This window comes from Rhinoraja longicauda, chromosome 4 (assembly GCF_053455715.1).
Source record: "Rhinoraja longicauda isolate Sanriku21f chromosome 4, sRhiLon1.1, whole genome shotgun sequence".
Lineage (NCBI taxonomy): Eukaryota > Metazoa > Chordata > Chondrichthyes > Rajiformes > Arhynchobatidae > Rhinoraja > Rhinoraja longicauda.
The window spans coordinates 92,848,102-92,867,053 of NC_135956.1; the positions used below are offsets into that span (position 1 = coordinate 92,848,102).

At 42.4% G+C, this 18,952-nt stretch overlaps 1 protein-coding gene across 1 annotated transcript in view; it reads left to right on the forward strand.

The window, feature by feature from the left end:
• Positions 1-5,153: 5,153 nt before the first annotated feature.
• LOC144592987 (DNA topoisomerase 1-like) overlaps positions 5,154-18,952 on the forward strand; it is a 62,511-nt gene continuing 48,712 nt past the window's right edge. The window contains exons 1-7 of the mRNA XM_078398395.1: positions 5,154-5,286; positions 6,482-6,581; positions 7,612-7,661; positions 9,814-9,922; positions 11,332-11,384; positions 14,237-14,353; positions 16,714-16,824. Of these exons, the coding sequence (XP_078254521.1) occupies positions 5,168-5,286; positions 6,482-6,581; positions 7,612-7,661; positions 9,814-9,922; positions 11,332-11,384; positions 14,237-14,353; positions 16,714-16,824 (659 nt within the window). The 5' untranslated portion in view covers positions 5,154-5,167. The remainder of the gene's footprint in view (positions 5,287-6,481; positions 6,582-7,611; positions 7,662-9,813; positions 9,923-11,331; positions 11,385-14,236; positions 14,354-16,713; positions 16,825-18,952) is intronic.

Genomic DNA, 18,952 nt, shown 5'->3' on the forward strand with positions numbered 1-18,952 from the left:
AAGGTGGTGAAGAAGGCGAAAGGTATATTGGCCTTCATCAGTCGAGGTGTTGAATATAGAAGACTGGGCATCGTGACATTTGTACAAGACCTTGGTGAGGCCGAGTTAAGAGTTTGTGTTCTGGTTTGGTCACCCTGCTATAGGAAGGATGTCATTAAGCTGGAAAGAGTGCAGAGTAGATTTACAAGGATGTTGTCAAGACTCGAGGGCCTGGGTAATCTGGTGAGATTGGGCCGGCTAGGACATTTCTCCTAGGAGCGCAGGGGGAAAAGACGTAATCTTATAGAGGTGTATAAGATCATAAGGGGAATTGACCGAGTGAATGCACAGTCTTTTACCCAGGGTAGGGAAATCAAGAACCAGAAGACATGTTTAGACAATAGACAATAGGTGCAGGAGTAGGCCATTCGGTCCTTCGAGCCAGCACCACCATTCAACGTGATCATGGCTGATCATTCTCAATCAGTACCCCGTTCCTGCCTTCTCCCCATACCCCCTGACTCCGCTATCCTTAAGAGCACTATCTAGCTCTCTCTTGAAAGCATTCAGAGAATTGGCCTCCACTGCCTTCTGAGGCAGAGAATTCCACAGATTCACAACTCTCTGACTGAAAAGGTTTTTCCTCATCTCAGTTCTAAATGGCCTACCCCTTATTCTTAAACTGTAGCCCCTGGTTCTGGACTCCCCCAACATTGGGAACATGTTTTCTGCCCCTAACGTGCCCAACCCCTTAATAATCTTATATGTTTCAATAAGATCCCCTCTCAGCCCCTTCTAAATTCCAGCGTATGCAAACCTAGTCACTCCAGTCTTTCAACATACGACAGTCCCGCCATTCTGGGAATTAACCTAGTGAACCTACGCTGCACGCCCTCAAGAATATCCTTCCTCAAATTTGGAGACCAAAACTGCACACAGTACTCCAGGTGTGGTCTCACTAGGGCCCTGTACAACTGCAGAAGGACCTCTTTGCTCCTATACTCAACTCCTCTTGTTATGAAGGCCAACATTCCATTGGCTTTCTTCACTGCCTGCTGTACCTGGATGCTTCCATTCAGTGACTGATGCACTAGGACACCCAGATCTCGTTGCACGTCCCCTTTTCCTAACTTAAAACCATTCAGATAATAATCTGCCTTCCTATTCTTACCACCAAAGTGGAAACCTCACACTTACCCACATTAAACTGCATCTGCCATGCATCCGCCCACTCATACAACCAGTCCAAATCACCCTGCAACCTCATAGCATCTTCCTCACAGTTCACACTGTCACCCAGCTTCGTATCATCTGCAAATTTGCTAATGTTACTTTTAAGCCCTTCATCTAAGTCATTGATGTATATTGTAAATAGCTACGGTCCCAGCACCGAGCCTTGCAGTACCCCACTAGTCACTGCCTGCCATTCTGAAAGGGACCCATTTATCCCCACTCTTTGCTTTTTGTCTGCCAACCAATTTTCTATCCATGTCAGTACCCTACCCCCAATACCATGTGCTCTAATTTTGCCGACTAATCTCCTATGTGGGACCTTGTCGAAGGCTTTCCAAGGTACACCACATCCACCGGCTCTCCCCTGTCCATTTTCCTAGTTACATCCTCAAAAAATTCCAGAAGATTAGTCAAGCATGATTTCCCCTTTGTAAATCCATGCTGACTCGGAACGATCCTGTTACTGCTATCCAAATGCTCCGCAATTTCGTCTTTTATAGTTGACTCCAGCATCTTCCCCACCACTGATGTCAGACTAACTGGTCTATAATTTCCTGTTTTCTCTCTCCCTCCTTTCTTAAAAAGTGGGATAACATTAGCTACCCTCCAATCCACAGGAACTGATCCTGAATCTATAGAACATTGGAAAATGATCACCAATTCGTCCACAATTTCTAGATCCACCTCTGGGATGCAGGCCATCAGGCCCTGGGGATTTATCAGCCTTCAGTCCCATCAGTCTACCCAACACCATTTCCTGCCTAATATGAATTTCCTTCAGTTCCTCTGTCACCCTAGGATCTCTGGCCACTAGAACATCTGGGAGATTGTTTGTATCTTCCTTAGTGAAGACAGATCCAAAGTACCGGTTCAACTCGTCTGCCATTTCCTTGTTCCCCATAATAAATTCCCCTGCTTCTGTCTTTAAGGGTCCCACATTTGCCTTAACTATTTTTTTCCTCTTCACATACCTAAAGAAGCTTTTACTATCCTCCTTTATATTATTGACTAGTTTACCCTCGTACCTCATCTTTTCTCCCCGTATTGCCTTTTTAGTTATCTTCTGTTGCTCTTTAAAAGAGTCCCAATCCTCTGGCTTCCCGCTCTTCTTTGCTATGTTATACTTCTTCTCTTTTATTTTTATGCCACGGGTGCCTCTTACTCCCCTTAAAATCTTTCCTCCTCTTTGGGATGAATTGATCCTGCAACTTCTGCATTATTCCCAGGAATACCTGCCATTGCTGTTCCACCGTCTTCCCTGCTAGGGTCTCCTTCCAGTCAAATCTGGCCAGCTCCTGCCTCATGCCGCTGTAATCCCCTTTGCTATACTGTAATAATGACACTTCCGATTTTCCCTTCTCCCTCTCAATTTGTAGATTAAAACTTATCATATTATGATCACTGCCTCCTAATGACTCTTTTACCTTGAATTCCCTTATCAGATCAGGTTCATTACCACAACACTAAATCCAGAATTGCCTTCTCCCTGGTAGGCTCCGGTACAAGCTGTTCTAAGAATCCATCTCGGAGGCACTCCACAAACTCCCTTTCCTAGGGTCCAGTATCAACCTGATTTTCCCAGTCTACCTGCATGTTGAAATCTCCCATAACCACCGTAGCATTACATTTGCGACATGCCAATTTTAGCTGTTGATTCAACTTGCACCCTATGTCGAGGCTACTGTTTGGGGGCCTGTAGATAACTCCCATTAGGGTCTTTTTATCCTTACAATTCCTAATTTCTATCCATACTGATTCTACATTTCCTGATTCTATGTCACTCCTTGCAAGGGAGTGAATATCATTCATTAAGGTGAGTGGGGAATGATTTAATAGAAACCTGAGGAGCAACTTTTTCTACACAGTGGTGGGTTTATGGAATGGGCTGCCAGAGGAGATACAAGATATAAGGAGGTAGTTGTGGGAGGTACTATAACAACATTTAAAATACACTAGGGCAGATACATGGATAGGAAAGGTCGAGAGGGATATTGGCCAAATGCAGCCAAATGGACCTGGCTTAGATGGGGCATCTTGGTTGGCATGGATGAGTTGGGCTGGTGGGCCTGAGCTAAATGATTCTATGACTGTTATTTTTAAGGAAATAATAACAGAATCAACGTCCAGTAAAATTTTGTGGTTGATGTGAAGACTGGTAGGGTTGAAGATGACCCCAAAGGGAACTCGATCTCCGTTATGTTTGGAGGGAGGGGCGGGGTGAGAGAAGGTGAGAGAAGAGTGGGCTTCATCAACCACTGTGGAGGGAAGCCTTATTTCATGGGAAAAAAGCAGACATTTCACTGTACTAGAATGGAAGGTCTTAGCATGAGAACATATGCGGCAGAGAGGGTAAGACTAGGAGAATGGGTTGGCATCTTTATCAGAGACGAGGTAGGGAGAGTCATTGGGTTTATTGTAAATGTCAGTGGTAGTTTATGTCCTGAAATGGAGACAAAGATACATAAAAGGAGGAGAAAAGTGCCGGAAATGGGCCAAGCGTGTTGAGATTAGGGTGGCAGTAGCTAGAGAAGGTGCAAGCAGCAGCACCAATGCAGTCATTGATGTAATGGAGAAAGACTTGGGGAATGGTACCAGAGAAGGTTTGGACCAAAGACTGTTCCGTGTAGCCAATGGAAAAACAGGTGCATCTGAGGCCCAAGGTTTTTGTTTTGTGGGAAGTGCAAGGAATCAAAAGAGAAATGAAAACATTCTACAGTTATTCAGGTAAGAGCAAGTTCTACCTGGCAGATGAGAGAGGTGGTGGAGGGGAACTGCCTGGATCTTTGTTGCAGAAAGGAAAGGGCCTTAACACCTTCCTGTTGGGGGCAGAGTATATAACGACGAGGCATCCATGTTGAAGATATGGCAGTGGGGGCCAGGGACTCAAATTGTCAAAATGGTGGATGGCATGTGAGGTGTTCCATATGGAGGAATACTTGGTAAGTCAGGCAACATCTGTAGATGGATTTTAGTTAATGCTTTCCCTCTTTCCTCCTTCAATCCAGTAAATTGTCTCCAGCTACCTACTGGCGAACAGTTAATTCTTCCTAGATCTCCAATTCTTTGTGTTTACATTTTCGTCATACCATTTAGATACCTTAATTCTCTTTGCCTTTTGCCCACTTCCAAATTGATACAGCTTGGCATTGCAACAGTTTCCAACATGGACCTTAACACAGTGCCATGCCTCAGTGCAATGTTGCTGTAATTCCGCTGCTTCATTCTATCCATCCACCTTGGTATGACTTACGGAGTAGAGACAAAATGCTGGAGTAACTCAGCGGGTCAGGCAGCATCTGTGGAGAACATGGATAGGTGACGTTTCACAGAGTGCTGGAGTAACTCAGCGGGTCAGGCAGCATCTCTGGAGAACATGGATACGTGACGTTTCACAGAGTGCTGGAGTAACTCAGCGGGTCAGGCAGCATCTGTGGAGAACATGGATAGGTGACGTTTCACAGAGTGCTGGAGTAACTCAGCGGGTCAGGCAGCATCTCTGGAGAACATGAATAGGTGACGTTTCACAGAGTGCTGGAGTAACTCAGCTGGTCAGGCAGCATCTGTGGAGAACATGGATAGGTGACGTTTCACAGAGTGCTGGAGTAACTCAGCAGGTCAGGCAGCATCTGTGGAGAGAAGCAATGGGTGACGCTTCGGGTCGAGACCCTTCTTCAGACCTACCTTCAGTTCATTGCTTCATTTGGCTTGGTGTTCGATTTTAACATTTTTGAAGAACTTTGGGATATTTTTTCTGTTAAACCTTTTGGCATTTGCATTGGAATAGATTTGATTCACATAATGTGGCACAAGTGAAATATTGGAATCAAATTGACCTTGGTTAGCTAATTTTAAAGTAGTTGCTTAGACTGTTTCTTGTGCTTCCATTCTTCCAGCACCTGCAATATTTTGCTTTGACACTTTTCTGCTCATACTTTTTCCAGAATTGAAAGGTGCAATGTCAAAGGACAAGGTTAAAGCCCAAACGCTCAAGATGGACAGCAGGGATGAGGAAAGTAAACCTTCAAAGAAAGTGTCATCACCTCAGCAGAAGTCAGAAAGGCAATTGAGGAGCAGGTAACAATCTAATGAAATTTGTTCTTTCATTGTCAGCTGTCCTCTTGCTCTCTGTCCCCACCACCCCTTTCCACAATAGTGTTGAATGTATGTAACCTCAATGCAGAGTTTCCTTCCAAATCTCACTCAAATTAGTAGGAAAAGTATTCAATTGCATAATGCTAATTATGCCATTATGCAATGCTAAACTGGCCTGTTACCTGCTTTTTGCCCACAATGTTCCAATGTAAAAGTTGGAAGAACTACACAGGAACTACATCTCCAACTCTTTGAGTAAGCAGTGAAAAGTGTGCAATAAATTGCCAATGATTCCTATGCTGCTAAAAATTAATAAAATTACATTTGATTGTATTTGTGCTGTGTAGCGAATTGCTTGGCTTAATACTAACATGCCACGCACTAATTGAGGTTTTCTGAGCCTAGTTTTGAAATTGTGCTTTGTTGATACTACTAATTATATTGCTACTAATTACAATTAATGACTATTCAGATATATCCGAGGACATTGTGGGAAAGTAGAGAGAAAATTGCGGGAGTCCTGGTTGAAATTTATGAGTCATCTTAAGGCCGGATGATGTGCCTCTATTGAAGAAGGGCTGCAGGAGAAATGCTGGGAACTAGAGACCAGTGAGCTTAACATCTGTAGTCGGAAAGTTACTGGAGAGTGTTCTGGGGGATAGGATATACCGTCGTGTTCAGTTCTGGGCACCATGTTACAGGAAAGTTGTGGTCAAGCTGGAAAGGGTACAGAGAAGATATACGAGGATGTTGCCAGGACTAGAGGGTCTGAGCTATAGGGAGAGGTTGAGTAGGCTGGGACTCTATTCCTCACACAAAATGTGTATGTCAGGAGGTAGTTGAGGCTGGGGCTAATCCAAACGTTTAAGATACAGTTAGGTACATGGATATGACAGATTTGGAGGGATATGGACCAAGTGGGACTAGTGTAGATGGGACATGTTGGCTGGTGTGGGCAAGTTGAGCAGAAGGACCTGTTTCCACACTGTATCACTCTATGACTCTAATTCACTAATATTCCACTTCCACAGTTCTGTTGTCATTCTATTGCCACAGAAACGGAGCGCTAGCCTTCGGGTCATTCACTTTGTGCGTGCCTACAATGTGCTCTGAAGGATTAAACCAACATTTGGATTGCACTTTCCAATTTTCTTTCTTTCTTAAACTATATTTGTAGGAAACACAAAAATAACATTGTAGAAAATAACCTGAACATGATGAACAAGGAGGATGATTCAAAGATGCAAGTAAACAAAGAAATACAAATTGAAAAAAATGTAAGTTTTAAAATGGCTCCTGCTTCACCTATAACTTTCTAGGTATTTTCCATTCTAGAGGTTACTATTTTTTTGCTAACTTTGTTTTCTCGCTTGACCTGAGACCCTAATAATGGAAGTTATCAACCATTCCATATTCTCAGTTGCATACTTTTATTGTCGTGCCATGCTACCTGTAGTTTATAAAATGTTCAGTGGCCAAGATCGGCCAACTTGGCATACCCCGTGGATCAAAACTGTCTAGCAATTTAATCGTAAACATATCTTCAACAAACATATATTAGCATAGCGCGTAGGAAAAACACTGCAAATGCTGGTTAAAATCGAAGGTAGACACAAAATGCTGGAGTAACTCGGCATCTTCAGACTGAAGAAGGGTCTAGACGCGAAACGTCACCCATTCCTTCTCTCCCGAGATGCTGCCTGACCCGTTGAGTTACTCCAGCATTTTGTGTCTGCATTGGCATAGATCGAGTAGACGGTAAGGTAGACAGTCAGAACCTTTATCCCAGGATGAAAGAAACAAGCACTGCTGGGCATAGCTTTAAGGTGAGGAGGGCAAAGTTTAATGTACGGGGCAGGTTTTTTACAAAGAGTGTGGTGGGTACCTGGAACTTATACCATGTCAAATACAGTTGTCATTTTGTATCCAGATAAGACATTTCCCTGCATTAGAAACATAGAAACTTAGAAAATAGGTGCAGGAGGAGGCCATTTGGCCCTTCGAGCCAGCACCGCCATTCATTGTGATCATGGCTGATCATCCACAATCAGTAACCCGTGCCTGCCTTCTCTCCATATCCCTTGATTCCACTAGCCCCTAGAGGTCTAGCCAACTCTCTTTTAAATCCATCCAGTGAATTGGCCTCCACTGCCCTCTGTGGCAGAGAATTCCACAAATTCACAACTCTGGGAAAAACAGTTTTTTCTCATCTCAGTTTTAAATGGCCTCCCCTTTATTCTTAGACTGTGGCCCCTGGTTCTGGAATGTATCTATCATTGTACAATAACAAATAGTTTTGTTTTACAGGAGATCTGTGACAAGAATGAAAAGAAAATTAAAGGAAACTTGTTGAAGAGGTAAATATATGTATTCATGTGTGGCATTTGTGTATTTTTTAAAGGGATCTTTGCCATACTCTGCACCTTTTCTGAGCTACCTATTCAAATATATCTTTCCATGAACCTCTTTCAAACATTTATGTATTTAATCTACTTTCGTTTAAGACCCAAATATGGAATCCACTTCTATCACTATTTATGAAAGGGCATTTTATCCTTGGCATGATAAATACCGTTAACCTTTTAATTATGATCTTGCATTTGTGCAATCCACTACCATTTGACTAGACTGATAGATATATCGCCTCGTAAGGCCTAAATGGGCCCCCTTTATTTATAAACATTGAACACCCCTTGCCTTTTACCCCACCATTCAAAACACTCCACAAGAGGAATCATTCACAATTCACAATCATACTTTATTAGCCAAGTATGTTTTGCAACATACGAGGAATTTCATTTGCCATACAGTCATAACAACAAAAAGCAACATGACACACAAAATCCATTTTAACATGAACATCCACCACAGTGACTCCTCCACATTCCTCACTGTAATGGAAGGCGAAAATCATTTGGTATTTGTCCCGGTCTTCTGGAGTCCAGCAGATACAAGTACGCCCCCTTTATCCTTTCTTCCGAAGACAGGAGAAAGAATTTCTTTAGCCAGAGGGTGGTGAATCTGTGGAATTCACTGCCACAGACATCTGTGGAGGCCAAGTCATTGGATATTTGTAAGGTGGAGATTGATAGATTGTTGATTAGTACGGGTGTCAGGGGTTATGAGGCGAAGGCAGGAGAATGGGGTTGAGAAGGAGAGATAGATCAGCCATGAATTAATTGATGGACTGAATGGCCTAATTCTGCACCTGGAACTTATGACAATCCAGCCATTGGAAGTACTCATTGTAATTTAAACACTATGAACTGCTTCCAGCACATGAACACAGTATTCCAGGTGTAGCCTGTCCTTGCCTGATGGAATTGAAGCATAACCTACATTTGTCGACTGTTCCCCTGGCAATAAATTATCACAGTTTTAATTAATTACTGTACCTGCACATTTGCTTTCTGCAAATCATAGGCATTCAGAATCTGCCTGCATCTCGGCTCTACAATTTTTCTCCATTTAGCGAGCGTTTGTTACTGTCAAGATGGGCAATTAAGCGTTTTCTCACTTTGTACTCCCATTTGCCAGTTTGTTTTAGACTTTAGAAATACAGTGCAAAACAGGCCCTTTGGCGACCAGCGATCACCCCATACCGTAGCACTATCCTACATACTAGGGACATTTTTTTACTTTATAGCTTTTTTTACCAAAGGCAATTAACCTACAAACCTGTACGTCTTTGGCGTGTGGGAGGAAACCAGAGCACCCGGAGAAAACCCTCGCAGGCCACGGGGAGAACGTGCAAACTCCGTACAGACAGCACCCGTAGTCGGGATCGGACTCGGGTCTCCGTTCTCGCCACTTTTACTTAAACAATTTTTCTCAATTCACCTCCAAATCTCTGCTTGCTTAATCGTAGTTGATTTAGTCTGTATGTGAAATATCCGGGGATTTAAAAAATACTTCTAGCCATGATGTTACAATAGCTACTTTACAGGAAAGAACATCAACATGAAACGTTTTTATCCATAGATGCTGTCAGACCTGTATTCTATTAATTTCTATTGTTCATAAGGACATAAATGATAACAGAATTAGGCCATTCGACCCATAGTCTACTCGGCCATTCAATCATGGCTGATCAATCTGTCCCTCCTAACCCCGTTCTCCTGCCTTCTCCCCATAACGCTTGACACCCATACTAATCAAGAATTTATCCATCTCTGCCTTAAAAATATTGATTTATTTGGCCTCCACGGCCTTCTGTGGCAAAGAATTCCACAGATTCACCACCAGCTGACTAAAGAAATTCCTACTCATCTTCCTAAAGGAACGTCTTTTAATTCTGAGGCTATGACCTCTAGTCCTAGACTCTCTAACTAGTGGAAACATCCTCTCCACATCCACTCTATCTAGGCCTTTCACTGTTATTATTAGTTCTTTTTCCTTTCAGTTCTATTCCCCAGAACAATATTGGAAATTCGGAAGTTGGGAATCATTTCATCAAATGTTTCATTAATTTGGTGACTCACTTATTTTCTGTTGTTTTATTTTCCACAGATCTTCGTGTCAGGAATCCTTTGAAGATATTCTCATGGATATGGATGAACAGCTCAAAGAATTCTGTGCCAAAAAACAAAAAAATAAGAATAAAAAATTCAAGAAAAGGGTAATAATGCATATTGATGAACAAAGTTAGGACCATCTCTCCAAGAAGCTTGTTCCAGTCAGCAACCATATGACTCTTGGGAACTTGTTTCCTTCATTCGTATTTTCCCTTGAACATCGAGCTGAATTAAGAATGAAGTCTTAGTTTAGTTTAAAGATACAGCACGGAAACAGGACCTTTGGCTCGCCGAGTCCGCACCGACTAGCGATCCCTGCACACTAACACTATCCTACACTAGGCACAATTTTTACATTTACCAAGCTAATTAACCGGCAAACCTGTACGTCTTTGGAGTGTGGGAGGAGATCAAAGTTCTCGGAGAAAACCCACGCAGGTCACGGGGAGAACGTACAAACTCTGTACAGACAGCACCCATAGCTAGGATAGAACCATTGTCTCTGGCGCTGAGAGGCAACAACTCCATCACTGCGCAACTGTGTCGGCCTTTTTCTATGGTCTAATCTTGGAGAGCACAATTAAGGATGGTTGTGAAGGTGTTAGGCAGCAGATATTTACTAGAATAGAATTCTTTTACTAGAATAGTTTGGGGGTGATGGATCGTGGGCACGGGGTTTGACTGGAAAAGCTGGTGATTGAAGGATGATTTCATAAGATGTTTAGCGCATGATGACAACATTACATGGCGTAAATAGAATATGGTTCTTAGAACCAGGGAATCAATGTCGCAGTGGTAGAGTGCTGCCTTACAGCGAATGCAGCGCCAGAGACACAGGTTCCATCCCGACTACGGGTGCTGTCTGTACGGAGTTTGTACGTTCTCCCCACGACCTGCGTGGGTTTTCTCCAAGATCTTCGGTTTCCTCCCACACTCAAAAGACGTACAGGTTTGTATGTAAATTGGCTTGATAAATGTAAAAATTGTCCTTAGTGTGTGGAGAATAGTGTTAAAATATTATAATAATGGCCTAAGGACATGAATAAGTCGTGTTGATGATGGCATATATGTGAGTAAAAATAATGTGACTGTTTGATTTGGAACTTAGTCTGTGGGTTCCTTGGGACTATTCAACAAGGAGTTGAACAACTAAAATAGTTTGCATGGAAATGTGAAAAGAGAAGGAATAGGTCAGATTGGAATGCTCTACAAAAATGACATGGACTTGATTGATTGAATCTGCTTTTATGCTTTAGCATTTTATAATGTTACAGCATCATCTTGGCTTGTTGAGTTATTTCAAGCTCTTATTCCCTGTCATTGAGCAGACTGAATGCGTTCAAGAGGCAACCAGAATTGCCATTGCAGTTAGAATCAAGTTGAGTCAGGAACCAAAACAAATGATCTGGAATTGCTATTGACAGGATGTACTGTTTGCATGTCAATAGCTTTGATATAGCTTTAAGTGCAATATACGTGTGCAAGTGTCCAGCATTGTACATGTTTTTTGCAGGAAAAGAATTCTTCCAATCAATCAGAAGACCCGAAAGAAAGTAGTCTCAATAGGTATGTATCTTTGGACTTAATGTGACTGATGTTGCCTCGTTGAACTGGAAATAGTTTGAGTCTTTCATTTCTCGTGGAAATTGGGTTAATATGTCTTACAAGTAATTCTGTATAATGCGATAGTTGCATTTCAAAGAAACCCCGTGTTATAGAAAATTGTGTTATTAAGACAATTATGTCAGCGTGGGAAAGTGGTTAGAGGTTAGAGTTTTGGAATCTCAGTGGCAAACTTAATTTTCCCACAGGATTTTTCAAAAATAAAGGTCTTTTCAATAACAATAAGTTTATTTTTGTTACATCAAGGTAATAATACTAAAGGCTGTATGTTACATTGTTTACTCGAGTATTGTTTTTTTTCCAAAGTTAATGGGGTGTCTTTACTTACTGGATCCACCGTTCCCACACAACCTCTCAATACTGTTCAAAAACTGACATTTTTTTCTGCTTATCAATTTCTATAGTAACTTTTGGGTGGTTATCTAGTTCCTGATAAAATGGTATTATCATAAATGCAGCCCGCATAATGCAACGTGTGTTCCCTAATTCGTCACTTGTGTTTTCTGCAATTCTTAGCATGGAAACACATATCCTAATAGAATTGCCTGTGCTTGAAAGCTCAGAGGTTATAAGCATCAAAATCAAAAGATAGGGGAAAAGAGAGACTACAGATGCTGGAATCTGGAGCAAAAAATAACTGATGGAAGAACTCGGCAGGTCATGTAACATCTGTGGATGCAAAGGGATAGTCAGCATTTCGAGGTGATTTCACTTTGGAGAGAGAAGGAGAACTTCTTCAAAGTAGGCATACCTTGAAGTGATTTCACTTTGGAGGGAGGAGAACTTCTTCGAAGTAGGCATACCTTGAGGTGATTTCACTTTCGGAGAGTGGGTTTGAAGGAGGGTCGTGACCCGAAACGTCACCCTATACCTTTTCTCCAGAGATGCTGTCTGATCCGCTGAGTTACTCCAGCTTTTTGTGTTGATCTTCAGCATTTCGAGTCCAGACCTTGCATCAGGACATGACAATAAAGAAAGCTACCTGGGATGAGGAACACCTTCGCTAAGATTTGACTGCTTTAAGTGTACTGAATGCAAATTACTGTTTACTTAATCTTTTGTGAACTTAATCTTTTGGGATATAACTCTTGGCACTGTTCCTAGCAAACCAATCCAGACTAAGTTAAACAATGGTCTTCCCCAACACCCAAGAAGTGTGCATGTGCACATGTACTTAAATATTGAGGCTCAGTGCTTAGTTCCCCAAAATAATTAATATTTTCACCTTATTTTCAGCTGATCAAAGCATCTTCTACAATTTCTACTTGTACATAATAATCACAATCACATTTACCACATTACTTATGTTGCCTTATCCCCTTTTCCACCAAAGTAATCTTGATTATGGACAGTCACTGGCTCAGCCACCAACTCTGGAAACAATCTAAAGAAGTTCTATCCTCTTTGTTCAAAATCTCTATCATTCGTTCATCTGCCTCGTTTAAATTTGTAAAACTAAGTTGCTTTTGCCCATAATCCGTGTTTTAATTTAAAAAATCTATATTTGCTTGTCTTAATTAAATCAAACTGGCATTATGTGAGAACTCTGCCAAGCAATTTCTAATACCAATTAATGGTATTAATTTTGGTGTCTGATTAATAACTCTCATTTATCAAGCCCAGTAAATGCCTCTAAGTTACTGTCATCGGAACAGAATTAGGCCATTCAGCCCATCAAATCTACTCCGCCATTCAATCATGGCTGATCTCTCTTTCCCTTTCAACCCCATTCACCTGCCTTCTCCCCATAACCTTTGACACACTTACTAAATCAAGAAACCTGGCAATCTGCTTTTAAAAAGCCCTATAATTTGCCCTGCACAGACGTCTGTGGCAATGAATTCCACAGATTCGCCACCCTCTGACTAAAGAAATTCCTCCTCATCTCCTTTCACTCTGAAGAAGGGTCTTGACCCGAAAGGTCACCCATTCCTTCTCTCCAGAGATGCTGCCTGTCCCACTGAGTTACTCCAGCATTTTGTGACTAGCTGCGATTTAAACCAGCATCTGCAGTTCTTTCTTGCACATTATCTGAATGGTGTCAGATTAGGAGAGAGGGAGGTGCAACGAGACCTAGGTGTGCTTGTACATCAGTCACTGAAAGTAAGCATGCAAGTACAGCAGGCAGTGAAGAAAGCTAATGGCATCTTGGCCTTCATTGCAAGAGGATTTGAGTTTAGGAGGTCCTACTGCAGTTGTACAGGGCCCGGGTGAGACCACACCTGGAGTATTGTGTGCAATTTTGGTCTCCTAATTTGAGGAAGGACATTATTACTATTGAGGGAGTGCAGCACAGGTTCACCAGGTTAATTCCCGGGATGGTGGGACTGACATATCATGTAAGAATGGATCGATTAGGCTTGTATTCACTGGACTTTAGAAGGATGAGATGGGATCTTATAGAAACATGTAAAATTCTTAAGGGATTGGACAGGCTAGATGCAGGAAAAATGTTCCCCATGTTGGGCGAATCCAGAACCAGGGGTCACAGTTTAAGAATCAGGGGTAGGCCATTTAGGACTGAGATGAGGAAAAACATTTTCACCCAGAGAGTTGTGAATCTGTGGAATTCTCTGGCACAGAAGGCAGTGGAGGCCAATTAGGGCTAACAGAATCAAGGGATATGGGGAAAAAGCAGGAACGGGGCACTGATTTTGGATGATCAGCCATCATATTGATTGGCGGTGCTGGCTCAAAGGGCTGAATGGCCTACTCCTGCACCTATTTTTTAAGTTTATACTCTTTAATTAATACTTTTGGTAATCTGATCTGACAATTGTATTTCTTTCGAACAGTAGATCGGATAATGAACTGGAATCAGACATTGATAATCAAGATACAACCGAAAAAATAACAACTGGAGAACTAACGTGCAAACAAACCCCAGAGAGGGGAGATCAGTTTTTGGAAGAGTAAGATAAGAAATGTTTGACCTTTCATAATCTTGTTTTGTTACAGGTGGGAATTATCGTTCAGTGGTGCAATGTAATCCTAAATTTCCATCAGTGAAAGTGAAATATATTTAATAATCTCAGTTATTTTAGGGCCTAGTGATTTCCTCAATTGACATTTTTTCACCTCTGGATGCTTCAGCAGCAAATGAGAAATAAACAGGTCCAAAGAAGCTTCCAGTAGATATCTTTTCACTGAGATCTCCATTCGATCTCCACATAGGTGGTATGGGACAGGGTTGTGAAGGGAAGAGGGAATGGAATGGAATGCTTTATTGTCACGTGTGACAAGGCACAGTGAGATTCTTTGCTTGCATACCCAATATATATAAATAGTGGCCACCTACCTCGCTGACAAAGTTACAAAGGACACCAGCTCCTCCTTTTGTTCTCTTCCTCCCTCCAAACCCTCCCCCCACAGCAGTTCCCCCACGTCGGGTCCTCTTTGTCCTTTGTTCTCCCTCCCTCCCTCCCCATTGTCCATTGTTCTTCCCCCTCCATCATGGCAGCCCCCCGCCCTTCTCATCGACCACGGGTCGACCCACGAGGCTTGCCGCCACTGTAGGGCGCGAGATAATGGAAGAAATGGGGCCGGGGTGGGGAAGGGCACAGGTTATGGAGTGGGGTTGGGGGGGATATTATGTTTACAAATTCATTATTACTCCACTGTCTTCTGTGGCAGAGAATTCCACAAATTCACAACTCCCTGGGTTAAAAAACTTCTTCTCACCTCAATTTTAAATGGCCTCCCCTTTATTCTTAGACTGTGGCCCCTAGTTCTAGACTCCCCGAACGTTGGGAACATTTTTCCTGCATCTAGCTTGTCTAGTCCTTTTATGATTTTATTCGTCTCATCCTTCTAAACTCCAGTGAATATAAGCCCAGTCTTCCCAATCATTCCTCATATGACAGTCCTTCCATCCCAGGGATTAACCTCGTGAACCTACGCTGCACTGCCTCAATAGCAAGGACATCCTTCCTCAAATTCGGAGACCAAACCTGCACACAATGCTCCAGATGTGGTCTCACCAAGGCCCGAAACAACTGCAAATGGACTTCTTTGCTCCTGTACTCAATTCCTCTCGTTATGAAGGCCAACAGGCCATTAGCTTTCTTCATTGCCTGCTGTACTTGCAAGCTTATTTCAGTGACTGGTGTACAAGGACACCAAGATCTCGTTGCACTTCCCCTTTACCTAATCTGACACCATTGAGATAATAATCTGCCTCCTTATTTTTGCAGCCAAAGTGGATAACCTCACATTTATCTACATTATTATACTGTGGATATTTTTCCGTGGATATTTTTAGGGCAGAGATAAATTCTTGATTAGTACATGTGTCCGAGGTTATGGGGAGAAGGCAGGAGAGTGGGGTTAGAAGGGAGAGATAGATCAGACATGATTGAATGGCGGAGTAGACTTGATGGGTCGAATGGCCTAATTCCGCTCATATTACTTATGATCTTATGGTGCTGCCTGACCTACTGAGTTTCTCCAGCTTTTTGTGTCTTATCTTCGGTTTAAACCAGCATCTGCAGTTCCTTCCTGCGCAAAATTATTGATAGTTGGCTTTGGCCAACTATTCAGTACCATCCTCTCTGTAGTTACACTTAATTGCACTTCGCCTCTCCTGAGCACCATTACCGTAACACTTCATTTATCCACTGCATTCCGGCCTTTTTAGCTTTCGCCGTGATCTTTTTAATACTTGGTTAAAGAGTGTGTTCCTCTAATTTGTCTTTCTATGCCTTCACATCCTGCCAACATGATGGTATGTATTTTTGTTGTTTTGTGAGACAACTTTAGCACAGAATCTGCTGCGGTTTTAGTCAAAAAGTACATGTGTATTTTTTGTTGCCCCATCTTCCATGCCATCTTCACCTATGCCTTGCCCATACTGTAGTACTGTTCTATATTGCTATTATGTAGTATGTTTTAGCCGATTACTTTGCATAGGTTTGATGCTTGATGTTTAGTTTAGACATACAGTGCGGAAACAGGCCCTTTGGCTCACCGAAACGGCACCGACCAGCGGTCCCTGCACATTAACACAAGCCCACGCACACCAGGGACATTTAGTACACAAACCCAAGGCAATTAACGCTCAAACCTGCACGTCTGAGGAGTGTGGGAGGAAACCCAAGATCTCGGTGAAAACCCACGCAGGTCACGGGGAGAACGTACAAACTCCGTACAGACAGCACCCGTAGTCGGGATCGAACCTGGGTGTCTGGCGCTGTAAGGCATCAAATCTACCGCCGTGCCGCATGTGACTGTAACATTTTCAATAAACAATAGTTTACCTTTTATTGGTTTAAAGGCCTAATGTGAATATGCAAACAGAACCAGTCAGCTCTGAGGAAGATTGTGGAAATCAGGAAAGCAAGCAAATAGAGAAGAATGATGAACATGCTGAGGATCCTTCTACAAAGTGAGTCAGAATTATGAATTCAGTTTCCATGAAATTCATGATGGTGTTAAGATCGCATGGTCACTGTTAATTAGACTACATGTTTCTTGAGATTGAAACTCCTGTTTTCAGATGTAGTAATCAATACTAACATAGAAAATGTATTAGCAATCTACATCTAATAGAAAATGTATTAGCAATAATGTCTAATTTGCTCCTTTTTTTAATTTAAATGATCGCTGGAAAAGTGTCTGATCATCAGGCTTCAAAAGCTGAGAATCGTGTTTCAGAAGCTGGTTATCATAACGTGTACATTTTGTTGAGGAGAATGACGCTAAATAGAATGTTTTTAGAAATTTAGAATGAGTTGGCTTCATTCCAAGCTGAAAAGTACTTGTTTTTGGCATCTTCCTTCATGGGTCAATCCGCCAACAATCAATCTCATCCTTGCGGCACTTAAAAATATTTACACCCATGTGCTTAGGTTTGCTAGCAATCCCGTTTTTGGTTGCCTGGGAGGATATCTTTCTCAACTGTAAGACATTGATGCTAATTTTCTGTCAAGCCAACAGAGGCTGTGGGAGTGGGGACAAGAATCGTCAGGCAGCAGAATGGGAGCGGCTGTCCTGATGATCACTTCTCCATTTCTATCTTCACTAGCTGAATACTGTTAACTTGGAAGCTGCAGCGGAGGTAACGTTTGAAGTAAGGATCTCCCACTGTGCAACCACCTCTCATATCAGTGTGCCAGGGGTTGGTACCACTACCTGATAACAAATGGCTGGTCACTGGGTGTCCCTTGGTGGGTGTACGGAACAAGCTGCCAAAGGAGGTAGTTGAGGCTTGGACTATCCCAAACATTTAGGAAAAAGTAAGACAGGTACATGGATAGGATAGGTTTGGAAGGATATGGACCAAACGCAGGCAGGTGGGATTAGTGTAGCTGGGACATGTCGGGTGTGGGTAGGTTGGGCCGAAAGGCCTGTTTCCATGCTGTATGACTATAACAACATTCTTGGAATTAATATCTACACCTCACCCACCCTCTCCAGTTTGCACTTTTGGAGACATACACATGTATGTCGATAGGTTTCCAGTTAAGTTCATGTGATAGGAGCAGAATTAGGTCACTCGGCCCATCAAGTCTACTCCGCCATTCAATCATGGCTGATCTATCTCTCCCTCTTAACCCCATTCTACTGCCTTCTCACCATAACTCCTGACACCTGTACTAATCAAGAACCTGTCAATGCCTTAAAAATATCCATTGACTTGGCCTCCACAGCCTTCTGTGGCAATTAATTCCACAAGGGCTACCAGGGTTTAGGGTCATGCCATTAATTGTATATCTTCCCCTTACATTTGACCTCCCAAATGCAATACCTCACACTTGATGGGATTAAGCTCCATCTGCCATTTCACCATCCATTTCTGTAGATGTTCTATATCCCACTGTAGACCTTGACAGAAATTCTCATTCGTCTTGGTGTCGTCTGCAAACTAACCCTTCCATGTTTGCTTCCAAGTCATTTATATATCTCACACAGCAGATAGGCACACAGTTCGTTTCCCTTTCCACTGACTCTCAGGCTGAAGAAGGATCTCGACCCGAAACGTCACCCATTCCTTCTCTCCCGAGATGCTGCCTGTCCCGCTGAGTTACTCCAGCATTAATTGGCTATCTTCAGTTTAAACCAGAATCTGCAGTTCCTTCACGCACAGCAGAAGTCCCTGCAAGATCCTTGTGGAACTCCACTGATCACAGACATCCAGGCTGAATAATATCCTTCCACCACAATCCTGTCTGCTATCAGTAAGACAGATCTGAATCCATACAACTAAATCAGCGTTAATCCTATAGATTTTAATCATCTGGATCAGCTCCATGGGGAACTTTGCAAATGCTGAACTAAAATCCATGTAGACAACATCCACTGACCGACTCTCATCAATCACCTTTGTCACCTCCTCAAAAAACCCGATCAAGTTAGTAAGACCCAGGGAAGAAATGGCTCCAACTGCTCAGTTAAACAAGAGGGAAAGGTTGGTCCAATCAGATTAACATGTGAAAAGTTGGTTGTTTGGGGGAAATAAAATGTTTTCTATTTTCAGATTAGCCTGGACTGTTGCCTTAATGTTTAATGGCTAG